The 18,519-nt window shown below is 42.5% G+C and overlaps 1 protein-coding gene across 3 annotated transcripts in view; it reads right to left on the bottom strand.

Moving 5' to 3' along the window:
* Positions 1-7,861: 7,861 nt before the first annotated feature.
* The window catches only part of WASF1 (WASP family member 1), an 87,183-nt gene continuing 76,525 nt past the window's right edge, over positions 7,862-18,519 (bottom strand). For 2 of the 3 annotated variants that reach the window (XM_058802133.1, XM_058802134.1), the window contains exons 4-9: positions 16,210-16,363; positions 15,283-15,400; positions 14,309-14,481; positions 12,165-12,344; positions 10,226-10,863; positions 7,862-8,749 (exon numbers count right to left, since the gene is read on the bottom strand). In XM_058802133.1, coding sequence (XP_058658116.1) covers positions 8,592-8,749; positions 10,226-10,863; positions 12,165-12,344; positions 14,309-14,481; positions 15,283-15,400; positions 16,210-16,363 — 1,421 coding nt within the window. In that variant the 3' untranslated portion in view covers positions 7,862-8,591. The remainder of the gene's footprint in view (positions 8,750-10,225; positions 10,864-12,164; positions 12,345-14,308; positions 14,482-15,282; positions 15,401-16,209; positions 16,364-18,519) is intronic. The other variant, XM_058802136.1, reaches the window with a different exon arrangement.

Here is an 18,519-nt window from a genome sequence, read left to right as displayed (position 1 = left end):
GCACAAACAGCGCAAACCGAGACGTCAGCTGCATCCTAATTTGTGGTGGTTCATCAAATATTATCTGACCGTGGGTGTTAGTGAAACAGCAGAGGAAGAAGCGGCCTTTCCATAGCAAACGGCCAAAAGGAAAATATTTCACTTTAAATAGCATTTCTTTCATTATAATTACCATTTAATTATTATTCTTGCACTGAAATAGGATAAATGAGAGGGTGGTGATGAATAGCTCTTACTGGTCAGCATAAAGGGGCATGCATCTTTCTCCTAAAGACATATGACCTGCAAAGGGAGAACGGAAAGTTCAGCATTCCAAAGGGTGGCCATGCTGCACAGGCAGATCCAAGTCTGCTGGTGCATCCACCTGCCCAAAACACAGAGGCTGAAACACACCCGTGGATATTATGGCAGGAATGAGGACCACTTCTGAAGACACTGTCCCTTCAGTGGGGTTCTGCTTTGCAGAACACAGAGGGGCACAGAGTCAGGATGTTCCATCTGCTGGGGCACTTGGGAACAGCCAAGGATGCACTTTTGCATTCAGAAAGGGAGTCTTTACTAGTGAGGGGGGTAATGTAGACTCAGGGACAATGGTAATGTGGATTTACGACAAAGGTTAAAAGGCTTTAAAGGCTTTAAAGTGAAGAGATTAGACTAGATATAAGGAAGAAATTCTCCAGTGTGAGGCTGGTGAGACACTGGAGCAGGTTGCCCAAAGGAGCTGTGGGTGCCCCATGCTTGGCCGTGCTCAAGGTCAGGTTGGATGGGACCTTGAGCAGTCTGGTCTAGTGGAGGGTGTCCCTGCCCATGCCAGAGGGATTGGATGATCTCTAAGGTTCCTTCCAACCCTACCCACTCCTGTTCTATTACTCCGTGAAGGAACAGTACTGCCCCATATTTGGGCTGGGGGAGCCGTCATGGCTGGTACTGACCAAGGGGACAGCATGCCTTTCTGGAGGCTCCCAAAGGGATGTTGGTGGTGCCAACCCTTTATCCCAGAGCCTGGATTTGGCCCTGCACCGTGTCATGATGGTCATGATGGTCATGATGGTCAGAGCTCACAAGGGCTGGAAGTGCCATCCAGTCTTGATGGATTCAACAGCTGCTATTCACCCCTGCTCCTCTGCACTGACACCCCCAGGGGTGCAGGCAGGCCTGCCTGACACAGAGCGCTGTCTTTTGGGCTGGCAATTGCAGTGCTTTCCCTCCTTCTCCCTTTCATCTGTTAAATAAAGTGCTGGCAGCTGCAAGAGCCCAGCTGGCACGTGTGCTGAAGCGGCTGCAGACAAATGCACCCAGGCACTGTGGAGCACCCAGCCGTGCTTCTGAGCCTGCTCTGACACAGGGGGATGTTTTCTGATGCAAACCCCAGCACCTGCATTTCACACGAGAGGGCATAGCTATGTATTTTAGGAATAAATGCAGTATGCAATCAGCATGCTGCCCTGGGCACAGTGGGAGTGAAGGATCTTCCCAGGCAGGGAGGCAGCAGGAGCAGGGTCTTGCTCCCCATCTCCCCCTTGCAGAGAGAACACGGTCTGAAATTTTGCTCCAGCAATGCTAAGAATAATATATGAGACCAAAAGGCTAGTTTCATCCCTGGAGATTGCAAGTCTGCTGAAGTTTTGCTGTAGGAAGTAAGAGAAAAGCTGTTTTGGAAAAGCAGGAGTGTCTGAGAAGCAGTGGTGATGCTCTGCTCTATTTTTGGATGGCTTTCTGTCAAAAGCAGCAGTTTGCTAACCAGCTTCTGATGCCTTAAAGCACAGTGCTAGTTAAAACTGAAGGTTTGCAAGGGCCTGGTGGTTGCACTGAATTGGAAGAAATATTTTCAGGTGCATTGATCACAAATGAATTGATACATCCGCTTATCTCCACCTGATGAACAGGAGTGAAAGACAAAGGGCACAGAGCACCTCCAGCCCTGCTGTTGCCCCAGTGGAACCAGCCCTAAGCACAGGTTAGGCTGGCAATCTTGGGAATGTGAAATGGGTGCTGGAGAGCAGCACAGAAGTGGCTGCAGCCTAGGATGGATGCAAGCACAGCTCTCTGCTGGCTCCTTCCCACTGCTGTCCTGGTCTGTGCAGAGCTCTGCTTCCTTTCATGTAATCAACAAATTAGCTTCTGTAATTTGCCTTACAAACAAGACTCTCATATACTCGCTGCCTTTTTTTTTTTTTTTTTTTTTAGAGGTTTAGCAAGCAAACAGTGGGAGACCACAGAATTAAAGCCATAAAGTAATCTGCATATAATCAGTAATTACCATGAATCAAACCCTCCTTCAGTTCAGCTGGTTATTATTTCCCTGATAATGTAATTCCCTGCATTGACAAAACTAGGAAATACTCATTTTCACCAGAACAGCAAATAATTTCCTGCTGTGCCCATAATACTGCAGTTTAGAGACTACATAAATCCAGCTAATGAAATTTATGGAGAATATGAGGACTACTTAAACAGACTAAAAACCTGAAGAAGTAATTGCTCCCATGTGTGTTGGGAGGGGTGATGTTTTGCCAGCAGACCTCTGCTAAACATTTCTTACAGGTGTCACTGGCTGGCCAGCCCTGGGAGCTGATGTGGCTGACAGAGGGTGCTCCAGCAGGAATTTGTGATGTCTGAATGAGGGATGATGGTCATGTGGGGCTGCAGCCATGGGAGCCCCTTCAGCCTTGCCCTTGTGGGATCTTCTCAAGTCTTGTGACAGTGGCCACTTCTGGGGCAGAGCTTCAGCACACATCTTCCCAAAAATGCCTCCTGGTTTCAAGGGATGTGGAGTCAGCATTGTGGGGATAGGGCTGGCTGTACCCCCATTTGCAGGTTCTTCAGGAGAACCTCACATCCTGGGATTTGCAAGCTGCAGAGATGTGTCAAGTCAGTGGAAATCTTCAAAATCCAAGGAGGCATCAAAGCCTGGCCTTAACATTTCTGGGATTTAGGGTGGTAACTTTTCATGTGACCCTAGAGGTCTCCATCAGAGGGATCTACAGAGAGTTGGAGGAGCTGACTGGGAAGCCCAGATAGATTTGGCTGCTCCCAGAGCTGGACTCTCTTTGCTGTGGGAACAGGGTTTGAGTTGCTCTTTCTACCTCTGATTCATCCAAAGAAAATCATTGGCACTGAAAGGTCCCTGGCAGGTGCTGGGATGCCATCATGCAGGGAACAAAGTACACAGGAGCAAAGGAGTCCTCATGTTTTCTCCTAATTAACCACAGCTGTATTACTGCCAGGATCCCCACTGACCAGCAAAGGATGCTGGCTTGTGGGGAACACCTGTCCTAACTTCTTTGGGAGCACTGCTAACTTCTTTGAGCTTTTAAAACCCAGAAGATGCATCCTTATCTGGGCTGCAGTGAGGGACAGCCTCTTGCCCAGGCTGCTTGATGTTCTCCTCCATCCCTGTGTGGGGCTGTGTGTCCAGCTGGTGATGCTTACAAGCTGGTTTTGGCTTTGCCAAAATGCAACTGGGAAAAATCCAGCCTCCAGCATTTGCTTGGCATGAAGGGGAATTTCTAAACTACGCTAGCATGCCAAGACCCAGGCTGAGAGCTGCTTTCTCACAAGGTTAGAAGTCTCAGGCAGTTTCTGGAGTTATTTCTGGCTGATACTGAAGTGCAAGATCAAGCTGTGATAATATGACACTGAGCATGGATCTTGTTCCACAGGAAACACTGGGGTGGGTTGAGAAGGAGACCTGCTCTGAGATTTTAAAATTGTGGTGAAGGAAATGCCTTGCAGAGGAGTAGAAGTGGCTAAAACACTGTGGAAGATCTCATGAAAGGGAGGTATTTTTTCAGCTTTTCTTGCAACAATACTGCGGTGAAACTGTGCGAAAATGTCACAAGTTTTGCAATAAAGAACACTGACATCGAAGGCATTAAAATGGGGGAGGTGGGAAATGAAAACGACCTGTCTGTAGGGGGCACTCAGCTGTCTTGTGTCTGAAAGGGAAGTTACTGAACCATCAGGTAAAGAAACGTACGGGGAATACTCAGCCCCATTTGATACTTTTCAGTATTGATACTTATCAGTATTTTGGTGAGAGATGCTTGATGACTTCTCTGATCTGTACCCAGACATTTCCAGTTGTCAAAAGAAGGTAGCTGGAGCAATTGCTCAGAGCCTGCAAATACGGTAAAAATAAGAATTTAGACGAAATGGCATGGATGCAATTTTCTTTAGAGGCTGTTACTGATGCTGCTGTCAAGGGGTGCTGGCAGCTGAGGAACATGAGCGATGAGTAATGTGGCAGAGCCCATTCTCCAGGCACAGGAATCAGCAGGGGGGAAAAGCCTCGCTATATCTGCTCTGTACCCCAGTGCCCATTTCCTGAGGCTTGTCCGTGTGTCCTCTTCCAGCAGCAGCTGGGGTGGGGATGAGAATGCCCTGCGTGCTCCTGGGCAGTGCCTGGCGGTGCTGTCGGGCATTCCCTGAGCCCTGCGAGCTGCCGGCCAAGCCCCGGCTCACGGGAGCGCTCTCTGCACGCCTGCTGCCCAAAAGCAATCCCCGAGCCGCCAGGAACCTGCCTTTGAAACACCTAAACCCGACCCAGCTCATTGGGGCTGGACGAGGGAGGGGAGAGCAGTCCCAAGCAGCTCAGAGGACAGATGGAGGGAACTCACCTCTACCGAGGGCTGGTGTGTGCTCAGGAAGCAGTTTGGGAATCAGGGAGGTCTCTCCCACCTGCAGCCACAAAGGGCGTGTGAAAGGCTTCTGTGGGCAGACTCCCAGCCCCGAGAATCCTTCAAGTGTGAAAAGGGGCCAGGAGGGGAAAGGAGAGGGGACAATTCGCAGAGGTGACAAAAAGGGAGATCGCTGTTGCTGCTGTCCCTGGTCTCTGGTTGTGATTCCTCTCCTGGTGTTAAATGCCCGCATCTGCAGAAGAGGATCGGGGAAGAGTAAAACTCATTCTGGCCTGCAGCTGAGGAGACAAAGCGGACACTTGATGGAGCTCGAGTCGAATTTCTGTCAGATCTCGCTGGTGCAGCCCTGGGCAGCAGAGCCGGTGCCGAGGCTTTGCCTCCGTGTCTCCCCTTGGAACCGCCGCGGTTTGTGGCAGTGCCGGGATCGGGGCTCTGCTGCTGCCGTAACCCGCACTGCTGTGGGGATGCTGCTGTGAGCTGCTCCCGCCTGCTAAACAGGGCCTTCTGCACCATCCTGAACCCCTCTCGCGGGGATCCATGGGCTGGGGACACCGAGTATGGCAGAGTCTGTTTCCATCTGCATTCTCCAGGCAGACAAAGGCTCACAGCCCCAGGGAAATCCCGTGGGATGCACTTCAGGGGGGCAGCTGCATCCAAGCCAGGATAGTTCCATCACCCTGATGAGTCTGTTGCAAAGCCTTGGGGACTGTGGGTACCTGTTGGCACACTTGGGTCCCAGACAGTCAATGGTGTGCCAGTGTCCACCTAAATCCTGAGGAGTGCACTCCCATGTAACATGCACAAAAGAATAATTTTATCGATTAAAGGCCTTTTAATGCCTCCTGATTTCAAAATCCCACTTTACTGAGAGATAACATAATCCCTTAATAATATCTAGTATTTAATGGTTACTGTTCATATCACACTGCTACAAAAGAACTCCAAAATTATGTCTCTTTTTAATTTTTGCTTCTTCAGTCCTTGTTCTCTTCCATTTACTGATTTGTTTTTGGTTTGTCCGTGGTAGCTGCATTGTTACTGTTTTATCTTTTGATAAAACCCCCGAGTGACCAATTCTGCACCTCCCTAGTCATCTGCCACCAAGCAGATTTTGTTTCTTCTATGCACTTTATATTGTTCTTCCCCCCTGCCCCTCATTCTCAGTAGGAGAGGTAAATAATTTTTAACTGTCCCAGATTACAGTTTGAGAAAAGGGTGAAGACAAAGGTTTCTCTTCACTTATATGGAACATTACTGACATATTATTTTTGCGTCAGACTTCAAGCCTTGGTTTTAACCAGCTGCTGCAAATGTTCAGAGGTAAACAACAGACTCCGTAAACAGTTCAATACAGAAATCTTGATTTAATACCTTACAAGACAAAGCAATCAATAATCTATTACACATCTAATCACAGGCATGAAGAGCCCAGCAGCCCTCTGCACAGCATTCCACCAAACGAGAAAGGCGGCTGGAGACCACAGTAGAGGGACACAAATCTCCGAGACTGCAAATGCACGGCTCGGGAGCTGATCTACAAACACAAATATTCAAATTCAACAATCACCTCTTGCTACTAGTGAATCATGCTATTGCTATCTGGAGACCAGTTGCTATGGCAGATAGCTGTAGCAGTGGCAGAAGGCCAAGAATCCTGCCTTTGAAATGTTAACTGAATTTAACTCTTGACTTTTCACAGGCAAGGTTCATTACTTTGTGTGACTGTGTCATATTACATGAGTGCTTTATCTGCCCTGGGTACCAGCTTGGAAGGGATACTATTAATCAGCAGGACAGCAAAACAGTCAATAACAACTATTTGTCAATAAGAATTTTTTTTTTAATACCTTCAAGTCTGCTATGTGATAGCTGCAGTTACAGTAAGGGTGTTTTTTTGCTTTAATTTCTTCCCTTTTTCTTCATTTTATGTAAGTTATATGCAGTTCACAGTTCCTGGACACACTCAGAGCACACCCACCAATGCAGGCATGATGGTGAGATGCTCTAATTCGAACAGTTAGAGCCTGGGTACAGAAATACTGCTGCTCCATTTAAGTGGCAATGTAGGCTGCTTTCTGTGATACCCACCAGAAAAATCAGTTTATAGAGAGTTGTGCAAGGAATGGGTATAAATATCAGTTGAAATGAAATTTTGTGAATGGCAGAACTAACTACACATGAAATTCAGGTTCTTTTCAGCTGCCTGGAGTGCAGATCTTGGTCCCTGGCTAAAGGGGAGCTGTGGTTGCATACAACGCACTTTGCTTTATGATCTCAAATCTTTACAGCTGCAACAATAGGATCCCACATTTAGCTTCAGGACAAGTTAGGTTTGGTGAGTTAGGATTACTGAGATCCAAGGAAACACCATCAAATATGCAGAAGTGGCTCTGACATCCTTTCTTTACCATTACAATGAGGGGTTAAGCAGGACACACACTTGGGAAGTCAATGGAGAACAACAGAACAAACCAGATGGTGTTACTGTGAAAAAACTCAAGAGAGAGCAGGGCACACATATCTGCAGCCATAGTTACAAAGATGCAGATTCACAAATTGTGACAATATTTTTTCTTCCACAAAACTAATAAAGGTGTTACTGCTGCAGCTGAAAGTCTTGAGTACAGCAGGCCATGTGCAAAATCCCACTGGAGGCTGAGATGGTGACAGAGAAGCTGGAACGGTTGCTGTACACTGCTCCTACCCCAGTGTATCCCTCGGGAGTTTTGCCCAATTCCAAGAGAAGGCTAACAAGCACATGTCCCTGCAAGCTGGTTTGTAACACATAGAACATTTAATGTTCCACCTTCAAGAAATCTCAATCTGACCTTCAAGACTTCTTATCCTCTATTACAGGATTCCATCTTCCAGGAACAAGATCACAGGATAAGAGAGCTCTTGCACCCTCTCATGCTTCCCTTCTCAACAGGCTTTTGACTATGTGCTCAGACTTGAAGGAGTTATTCCAGGGAAGAGAAACACAAAAGATGTGAAAAACATGCACTGCACTGCTAGACAGCACTTAAAAAATCATCTTTCATCAATCATGATTTTAACTGTTGCATCTCATCAAGAGAAAATGAGAGAACTGATGAGAAAATACTTTAACTTTGTACACCACAGATTAAATACCTGAAAACCAAGGATCTCTCAGGTACACCAGTGAAAAGCAGGCTTCATTGAAAGACCAACACCCAGGAACATTTAAAATGAACCATTTATTAAATCAAACTGTTATTTTAACAGTTACATAAGTTACACAGCATGTTTAAGTCAAAAGATTTCACAAGGAAAAAAAAACTTTAAACTTTTATTATGCAGGCAAAAATAGTACCACACAATATGTACCTGGGAGGGAAGAAGGGAAGGGGAATCTCTAAACATTCAAATAAGGCCATAATTATTTAAAAACAACAATAAAACAATAATAAACCCCCCCAAAGATCCATTTGCTTTTCAGTGTGTTCAGTGCTGCTAACTATATGTACTTTTAGTATACAGGTGTTATCGAGGCAGTGATATTTTGATAGCTAGGTTTAATGTTTTAAAACACTATCAGAAGTGGAATAAGGCTCATTAGTACATACAGCTGTCCTTGGAATGTCAATCTCAGTTGCCTTCATCAACTTAAAATTCACAAAGTGCACAGTTAAGATATGCCAAAAAATTGAAACTGCTACTCTACCAACAGCTGCCCATGCTTAATACTTAGTGGTCTATTGGAACAAAGTATGTTCTTTCAAAAGAGATGTGTAAGAAAAGCCACTGTAAAACATTTAGTTTTGAAGATGCACTAGGAGCTCTTTGTAAACTGAAAAGTAGAAAAACATGGATTAATTATGTTAAGAAAAGAATACAAAAAACACTAGAAATGACCATCAAACTTCCAAAGAACAAGCACCACAATGGACATTAGCATTCAATTTTGCAGTGTACATCAATGTAATAATTTTACTCTAGCCAATCTACTTCATCAAATTCTGAATCATCTTCTGAATCACTGTACTCCACAGCGATGCGACGGGAGAGGATGGTGGCGACGTCGTTCTCAATGCGCTCGTGCTTCGCTTCTTGCTCCCGCTGCTCCTCCACTTTGCGGAGCTGAATGCCTGGGAACAGCAGAGCACAAACATGTCACCCTCCTCCTTCCCCACTGCACATGGATCTAGGTCATGATTCACAGAATGCTTTGCAATCGAAAATGAATACACAGGATGCTGTCCTGCTCAGGTTGAATTTTTTTTGTCAAGCTTTTAAAGAGAAGAATGTCAGAATTGCAGTGGCAGACAAGATCTTGAGTCCGTCTACTACAATATCCTGGTTCTGATTTTCTATTAAAATACATTTGTAGTACCACTCTAAGTGATTTTGCTATTTGCATTTTTTAGACTCTTTATTCATAATTTTAATGAAAGTTTATAGCGATTTGTCCTGAAGACAGGACCTCTTGTAACTCTTTTTTTTTTATCATGTAATGATTTGGTTTGGGATAAAGTATTACTTGGATATCAAAGCTGTGGTAACTCAAGCCTTTGTTTTTTGGGTATGACTCGGTCAAAAGTGTTCTCAGCAATCACCAAGATTATACCAGCAGGCTCTATTTTCTCATTTTTGCTGACATTGTCTACACATTTTCATGTACCCCTGTTGTACTCAGCTGTTGTCAACATTTCTTTAGATTTCAATGATGTTACCAATTCATGTGCATATAGGCATGCAAAAATATTTCGAATTAGTGCTATGGCCTATCTGCTGATATTACAGTACCATACAGATTCTGTGCTGTGCTACAGTGCAGGGGAAGAGAAGAAGAATGTAGCACTTGAAACATTTTAAAGATCTTAACTACTGAAAGACAGAAAGACACCGCACCATCAAACAGCAGCACACACCAATGTGTGTGTTCTGATGCCAGTGGGGATTTTCCTGGCCATGGGCACCATAAGCTGAAAGGTACAGCTGGCACACACAGCTCCTCATGAGATCATCAGGAAAACACTGCCCTGCAGCTCTGCCCTTCTCTTGCACTCTGCCATGGGCACCTTGCAATGCAAAGGCTGCTCCACTACTGCACTGACATCAGTGTCCAGATCAGATACTTAACAGCTTGAGGTCTTCAGCAATGATTTCTGAATGTCACTTATATCTTGTAATACAGTGACAGATGATCAAAATTCCAATGCCAATTGATCAGTTTTGCTTTTATCTAACAGTCTGTGAAAACCAATGTTTTTGTCTTCTACACAATTTGTAGATGATCAGAAATAGTTACATTTGCAGGTAAACGGAAATGGAAAGATAATCTCCACAGATCATCTACAAACACACGTACTTTTTTCTGTAATCTAACTTCCACAGAGAACCAGGTTTGCCATCCAAACTAAACATCTGATAAGTGAAATTACGAATTGAAAAAAACCTGTCTACTTGGCAATGTATACACTGTAGGGGATAGAAAACAGAAACAGACTTGAGATGCATTCCTGTAACTTCTTACACATGTGAAATATTCCATGTCTCAAAGGTCACGTGTATGTAGCAGGTTTCTGAGATGGCTCTGTTTGCTGTGTAATAGCCAACGTTACCTTTCCGTATTGCTTCCAGCAGAACGCTCCTAGCATCACTGATCACAGGCAGAGTTGAAGGATGGCGTTTGGGCTCAGGAGCAGGAATCACTTGGGATGGTGGAGACGGAGGCATTATGGGTGCATGAGGGCCAGGGACAATGGTTGTGGCAGGAGGGTGCAGGACAGGAGGAGGGTGAGAGAGGTTTGCAACTGTGACAGGGGAGGAGGGTCGGATGCCAGGAGGCGGCAGGGGAGGAGGTGGGGGTGGTGGAGGAAGTCCCTGAACTTCAGCTTGTGGAGGAACCGGGTGAACAGGCAGAGCTTCGCACACCTGGGCGGCTCTGGTGACAGGGGGAGAGGGCTGTGCTAGGGGAGGAGCCACTGGAGGCGGAGCTGGATGAAGAACTCCAGGAGCTATCTGGAGAGGAGCTGGCGGAGGCGGCACAGCTGGGGCCTGCAGAGCAGCTGTGGGAGGGGGTGGTGGCGGTGGGACTGGGGGTGGAGGGGTGGAAGTCATTGCAGCTCTTAAGGATGAAGTCGACAAGGCGGATGGGAGAGGTGGCGGTGGTGGAGGAGGAGGAGTGGGGCTCACAAACACCGGTGTTCTGCCTGTTGCTGGTGACTGAGGACGATTTTCTACCAAGCCAGGAGTAGAACTGCAACATCCAATAACAGAACAAAGATATGAAAGCTAGAGAGTGGAAAAATAGTAATAGATTAAGTTGTGCAACTTTAGAACATTGAAACCTGGGCATTAAAGAGCATTATGTACCATGATGATTTCAGGGTGTTTGTCCACACCTCATAAATAAGAATGTCTAATTTTCAGTATGGAGCTTGCAACGGGTTTCCAAAAGACCTCTGCTCAAATTCAGCTATTAATCAAATCTATGTTCTTATACAGTGCATCTTGCTCGAAGATTTCCTGTACCTTTGATATAATTCTTCCCTGTTGTCCCTAAGTAAATCCAAATTATTTTTCTCAAGTCAGGGAACTAGCAGTCGATGAACTGTTTTGGTTCATAGAACTTTAAAACCAAAACAAAACAATGCAAACAATGAGAACGAGTTAATTTGAAATATATATACTTAAGGTGTGATGAAAAAATGAGTGAGACTAATATTAAAGGTCATCAATACTGCATACAGAGAGGTACAGTTATATGCTAGATACTCATTACAGGACAATAAATAGGTGAACTGAAGAAACAAGAGAGAACAGTAAATTTCTTTTCCTGAAAGACCACTAGAGGATTTCTTTAAACTGTTGTGGTAAATTAATAAAGAGTTATGCATTTTTGTGTATGATCTCCTAGGCAGCGAATATCACCCATTTCAAGAGACTAACATCTTGCTGATGTAACAATCCCATCTGAATTAGCTATCCACTATTCTAAGTTGTATGTGCCTGACCATAAAATAAGACTTTTGGTATAAAAAAATAGGGGAGTGACAAAGAAATTTTCATCTCTAGAAAATATTCTATGTACGTATCCACTTCTGAAAAGGTACAAAGAAGTAGGAAAAAAAAACTTTGGGAGAGAGAAGCACTTACAATTTAGCAAATGCAATGAATACATGGTTTTGACAGCTGTCTTACTGTGATATATTCTTCCTTTCATGTAGGCTGAAACACATCCCAGTTGTACAAATTTCCAAAACTCCAAAGCTACATCCTGAAATGCCAACATATTTCACAGAAGCATTTTCCATATAGTTTTTGGTCTTGCCATTTAACTCAGAAGGCAACACGGTCGCAGTGTTGATGGCAAGCTGAGGCTTTTCTCCACCCTATGGGATTTAGGTGCCGGCCTTCCCACCCAGCTCCCGGCGGCCCTGTTCCTGCAGGCACGCTGGGGTTCATGGGCAGCACAGCAATAATGCTGACAGCTATTGGCAGGGGGTGGATAACCACAGCAGCCCCAGGAGAAGGGCACGTGGTCCCTGTGGCCGGTACCTGACGCAGGGGGGCACGGGCTTGGCCTCGGCGGTGCCGTGCATGGGGGGCGGCGGCGGCGGCTCGTGGGGCCGCACCAGCACGCGCTCCTCGGCTCTGCTCAGCAGCTCGGACATCTGGCTGTAGGGCAGGGCAGAAAGGGAATACGACCCGTCAATGTGGTCCACGTAGGCCTGGGATCTGTAAGAAACAGGGAGAAATGATCCAATTCACCTTCAGTAGGAGGCAGTATTAGTGCCCTCAGCCGCTGTGCTACACTTCAGTCTGATTCTGAATGCAAGTATCTTCTCTCCACTAGTGTTGGATATTATAGTGTGGCTTTTCAATAATTCATCCCACTTTCCCTGTTATTACTTCTAGCAGCTCAAGGGTTTGATTTTGACAGGTATATCAGATAGTTTCTACACCATGTGTGTGACCTTAGTGTTTATTAGACACATTATTTTGAGTTAAATAAACACAGCAATACAATCAGAACTCCTCTTCTTTTACAACATTTATGAAACATCCATCGATGTTAAGAGTGGTAGAATTTACAACTGAATAATTTAGCTGAACTTCTGTCAGAGGATCTTTATTCCAATATATACAGAGAACTCGCTGCTTTAATAGACACAGGACACAATCAATATCTACTATTGAGTACTAGCACTAAATAAAGATGATTCAACTTGTTAATGGCAACTTTAGACACACCTCAAGGATCTGATCAGTTAGTAAATTTCAATTAACTATTCAATTACAGAATTTTATTTTAAAAAATTCTATTAAATTCAGAGCAAAAGTGTTTGTAGAACACTTTCCAACTAGTAGAGCAACACTCTACATTTCCACATACTGCCACCACTGTAGTACCTAAGCCTATTAAGTTCTTCAGGGGTGAAAATCTTTCTCATTTATTTCAAAGTATGGTGCTGTTCTGTTTCTGAACAACATGTTCTTCACATGCAGTGCTCCCAAGCACTTCAGCATTATTAACAATTGCATTACTAGTACTGAGATAATCAAGGTTTAGGCCAGGGTCCTGGATATAAAACAAGCATGTCTAAAGTGGAACCCAACATACAACATAACAAAAGGACCGCAGGAAAGCAGATGTTTCTGCCAATGACTTGACACAGCAGCTTACAGAGATTCTATAAAGCTGTTCCTAGAAAAATGCTAATCACCATAACTTAACTTGTACCCCACTGAGTGAAACGCACTGAGAGCATTTTCCATTCTGAATTGAGCTAAGTTTTTTACAAGCAGGTTTTTCTACTTTTCAGGCAACAAACACTCTCTCCTAGAGTTGTCATAATTACTCACCATCACTACTGAGCTTGTTTGAAGGCCTTACAAAAGCTAAACAAAATACTCTCTTATGGTGTGCTTTTGACCACAGAAAGATAGGGGAAAAAATTAACCAGTTTTGGGAGGACAATGAATACTTTTTAATTAAAAGAAACCCAACAAAACACTCGAAACCCCCAAACAAAAAAATTATCCCCAAACTGCCTAACATTACTTGTCAGCCCTCTTTGCTATTAGATGTTTCTTGGCTGGTAAAATGGACTTGATTTTGCACCAAGACCAGAAGCATAAGCACAGCAGGTGTTTGCCATGTGAAATGCTACTTTTAGCCACCAGCAAATACACGCTGTGAAATGAGAATTCAACAGGTTGGATTTTGTAATAGGCTATAACCAGAAATGTCAATCAAATCAGGGATTTGTTCAAGAGTAAAGTGAAGCTCAGCATTCTCATTTGAGTTCCAAGTGGACGTTTATTCACATCACACACACGATATAGTCTTGGCAGTGTCTGCTTAAGAAAAATCAAGAGGCGGGAACAATGGGGATTTTGTGGGTCAGGACTGGAATGCAGTGACACACCTGGGACACTACACCTCCATCAAGCTACAGAGGACAGCACATCCTCAAGGATACAATGAGGATACATGGTACCCTTAAAAACAACAACATAGTAACTACTCCTTTATAGACACACTAAGAATTTCAAAACTGAGTTTTGATCAAGCTAAATCAGTGATTTCCAGTGCATTTCAAGGGGAACAGTAGCATCTCATCACTGACCACTACTCATGCATGTTCACTACACAGAATGAATACACTTCATAAAGGATAGAAAAAACAAAAAGGAACCTTGATTCAAAATGTGAAGCTGGGCCATTAGCAACTTCAATGTGTTTATGTAAGAGGTTAGCATCATCTTCTGCCAGCTCTGGACCTTGGGCTAGCTTCTGCCACTCTCTCCGTCTGTCATGCGGTGCCCTTGGCACTTTCTCTGGTTCGTGAGGGCGATCTAGATTTTTCTGCTGTAGGAGAGTTGTGCAAACAAAACTGACAACTGAGACAGTGGTTTTTAATTACTTGCATATAAACATCAGCCACAAAATTATGAAAAACAATCTCATCTCCAATGCAAGAAAAATTTGCTTTCAGGCTAAACATAACATGTAGACCAGAAAGACTTGTAAGAGCCAGAAACATCAGACTAGTGGCTAACAACCTGAATAATATGGAGAAAAATACCTGTTTAAGTAGCTTTTAATTCTAAGTCTGAAATCAAATTATAAATCTGACACTCATATTTACTCTCTCTACTGCCTATGAAACATACAGAATAATGGTCAAATAAAAAAGTAGCATTACCATTTACAAAAGTGCTTGTTTAATTTTAAGAAAATATAAGCAATGTGTTTTATTCCTACTAATTTCTTTCTAGTTTAAACATATTTATTAGAATGTCATTCAAGCTTTTTCACCTGTAAGACTGTCAAAACTTTGTCTTACAAAACAAATGTTCAAGTGAAACTCTTTACTCCTGCTGCATTCCTCCTTCTTTTCTGAGTTATTGCTAGAGTACTTACAAACTTTGGCAAAAGTTGGTTATGTTAAGACAGAGTGAAAGCTTTAGGTCCTTCTATAATATTTTACTACTGCTGCTATTATTATTATTATTTAATTGTTTAAGTTGGTGGAACTGAATGAATACAAGCAGCTTTAGTTGAATAGATGGCTCTGTCAAGTCTGCACTGTTATTAAAGTACCACATCTGCAAGCAAACCTGTTCTAGGAAAAAACAAAGAGAAGCCATATAAAGTTAACATACGTACCTTCTGCTTCCTCTTTTCTTTTCTTTTGTCCTCTGTGTCCTGCAACATTTTTTCCTTCCACAGATCAAAGAAATATGAAGGATTGGTATAGAACTTCAAACCTTCTTTTCCATCATCCCTGAAACACAGTGACACAAATAGAGCATACTGTTTCTTTGACAAGACATGAATCCAAACATTAAGACAAAGCAAGGGCATATTAAGGAATATATAGTATCTCAGACCCTGAAATGTTTTACTGAGGAACACAAAAGAGGTGATCATTGACCTTCTGCACCAACATTTTTACTATCTTTCCTGGCATTCAAGGTCCTAATTTTAGAAAGATAACTTTAACACAAGCTCCAGACAAAAAAAAAAAACCCCAACAAAAAAAAAAAAAAAAACCCCAACAAAAAACCCCAACAACAACAACAACCAAAAAAAAAAAAAAAAAAAAAAAAAAACAACCCAAAAAAGTATGTCATAAATCAGAGAACTCCCACCTCCCACTCCAATAACTCAAATCTTGCTGTTAAAATATTGAGCAATTTTATGTGGCTGCTTATGTTCAGCTACTGGTTCAAACTGAATCTCTGGGACAGCAAGCAATATTCATTTCCATTGAAGACCCTTCTTTCTACACACTTACCTGTTTAATTTCTTCACTTCACATGCAAGTACATTATATGGTTTAATAAATACAGAATTTAAAAACTACTTTTTTCCTACCATGTTACACTGAGTTAAGATTTGAGTAAAATGGAGTAAAGTTTCAATGCTTACAATGTCTTCTGCTGCTCTCATTCCTCCAGCAGCTTCACAGTTTTCTAGCCTGGCTCCTTAAATATTCAAGTGCTACTCCATGTGAGCAAGGTGCCTGGATGCATCCTCTCTATTACATAAAATAAGCTAGGCATTGATTTGGATCAATTTTGTTTCACTAACCTGTAAGGGGTGAGAATGTTAAGCGGAGGAGGCTGCTCACAAATGTCATAAGTTTCTTGCAAAGGAATTGGCAGAGTTTTGCGGTCAAACAGCTGCTGGTCTTGAATCGTGGAGCTCCGGAAAGCTTTTCTCATGGTAATGTCCTGCAGTGACACTGAAAGGGGACATTGCCATTTAAAAAAAATCCCACCAGATATATTTTGTTTGGATTAATCTGGAATTACCTGATGTTGGTTGAAATATAAAGCACTACTGCTTGCATCTTGGCTTTTTACAGCAAATACAGATTCATCTAGCACTATTGCCGTGGCAAGATATTGTCAGACTGTGTGACAAACATGGCTCTAATGTTCTAGCACATCATCCTCTATTTAGCTTCACAGGAAATTTTTCTCACCTAAATAGATATCAGAACTATGTCTCTCCTAAGTAGTTCAACAAATTGCATACTGTAGCTGTAAAATATCATTCAGTAGTTCAGAAGTACCTAATAACATTTACCAACTCTATTTCACAATCCTTTTGCTATGAAAAACTGCTCTGTACCTTGAGGTATAGATTTTACCTTTATGGCATCAGCAAGCCAAACTTTGCATTCCTTGCATGTAGGCAGCAGTTTCACTGAGGGCCCACTGAGATGCCAAACCAGAAAATCACTTAAGCTTATGCTACTGAGATCAATGGGCTTTAATGGGAGGTAATTCTGCGTTGCAACACATGAAAATAGTCAAATGCTTTTTAATCTGTTTAATCAACATGAGCCTTCTCTGTATAATTCAGAGCCACCTTGACTTTTAAGCACAGTCGTTAGGAATAATCAATTACCTTTATGTAAGATCCACAGGAAAACAATACTACATGAACACAACACATTAAACAGGGATTTCAACTATTTTTATCCACTCCTGGTAAAGTCTACATATCTATTTTCCTTGATTTCAAAAGAGCCTTTTCTATTTCATTAAAAATTAGATAAAGATTAATGGAAAAGTGACCACAACTGATAAGCTTTGCACTTTTAATTCTGGAAACAGTATACCTATTTAGTCTCATATTTCTCTCCCTCCCTGCTCTTCAGTTACCACACCTGTGAAGTCCAGGTGTGCCTAAAAGCTACCCTTGCAACCAGCATGAGACTCCCATTAGATAAAGCAGCAGATCTTTTCATTAGCTTGGGCTCTTTTTTTAAAATCACAAACAATGATGAAAACAGTTTTCTGACATGGTAGTAAAGAGTACTTTCAGCACATACATTTTATCTATAAATAATTAAGTTTATTTCATAAAAACAGGTTGGTAGTAATGCCCCTTTATGCAAGATGAGAGCACAACTCTACCCCTATCACTAGGGCCTTTGGCAGCAGTTTAAAGAAAACCTGTTTAAGCAGAAAACTGTTTTTTTCACTCAGGTTCCTGTAACACATACAAGTGTTCACATACACATGTACATACACCAAGTTGGATTTCTACTGTGTAATCACAAAGGGGCAGAAAGCAGGATTTTTTCCAGAAGGCTTGCAGTTCCTGGAATGTTCTGTCTTCTTACCTAAGCATATTGGCAACATCCTTTGTGAGACTAAAGATGGGATTTGTTTGATTTTCAGCTTGGCTTTTGAAGTTTATTACGCTTGGCAAGGTTGTGTGTTCCTGGAGAAGTTTCCTCCTTTTTACCCTTAGGTTCTAATTCAAGACAGTGTCTTTTATTCTTTTTAATAGCTTTAATTAGCTGCTCAGAAGCCTTTTTAAGTGTGTGAAAGAAGTATTATAAAGTCTGAATGTCAGCTAGGAGTCTCAATTTCTGTAGGTATTTCTGCAGTCATAACTAACCCTATATATTTTGTACCTGTCATGAAGTACAGGTTGTTATCAGCTGGCAAAAGTTCAGTTAGAATAACTGAGGTTTAAAAATTTAAGTCTAAAATTTAAGTCTTAGATCTTTTTATGCCTTTCCTTTGTGTTGTTGGTTATGCAAATAACACCAAATGTACTTGCTCAGAGTTGCTTGGCAATCCTGCAAGATTTCTAAATGTCATATATTGGAGACATTTCCAACAAAAGTAAAACTTAGTATACTTCTCTTTCAACCTGTGTACATTCTGAAGACAATTAATTTATTCTAATAAATAAATATAGTACTTTGGTTTATTATTAAAATGCTCACAGAGTATGTGACACCATATTATTTACACTGTTCTACAAACTCCTTATTAGCATTCCATCTCTTCAATGAGCAAGCACAGACAATCTAATTCATAATTTCCCTTTTCTTGATTAAAACTCCACATTTTGTACACACATACAGGGGGATAA

Source organism: Ammospiza caudacuta, chromosome 3 (genome assembly GCF_027887145.1).
Source record: "Ammospiza caudacuta isolate bAmmCau1 chromosome 3, bAmmCau1.pri, whole genome shotgun sequence".
Classification (NCBI taxonomy): Eukaryota; Metazoa; Chordata; class Aves; order Passeriformes; family Passerellidae; genus Ammospiza; species Ammospiza caudacuta.
The sequence above is the reverse complement of the archived record's forward strand: the minus strand, read 5'-3'. Positions and strand labels throughout refer to the sequence as shown.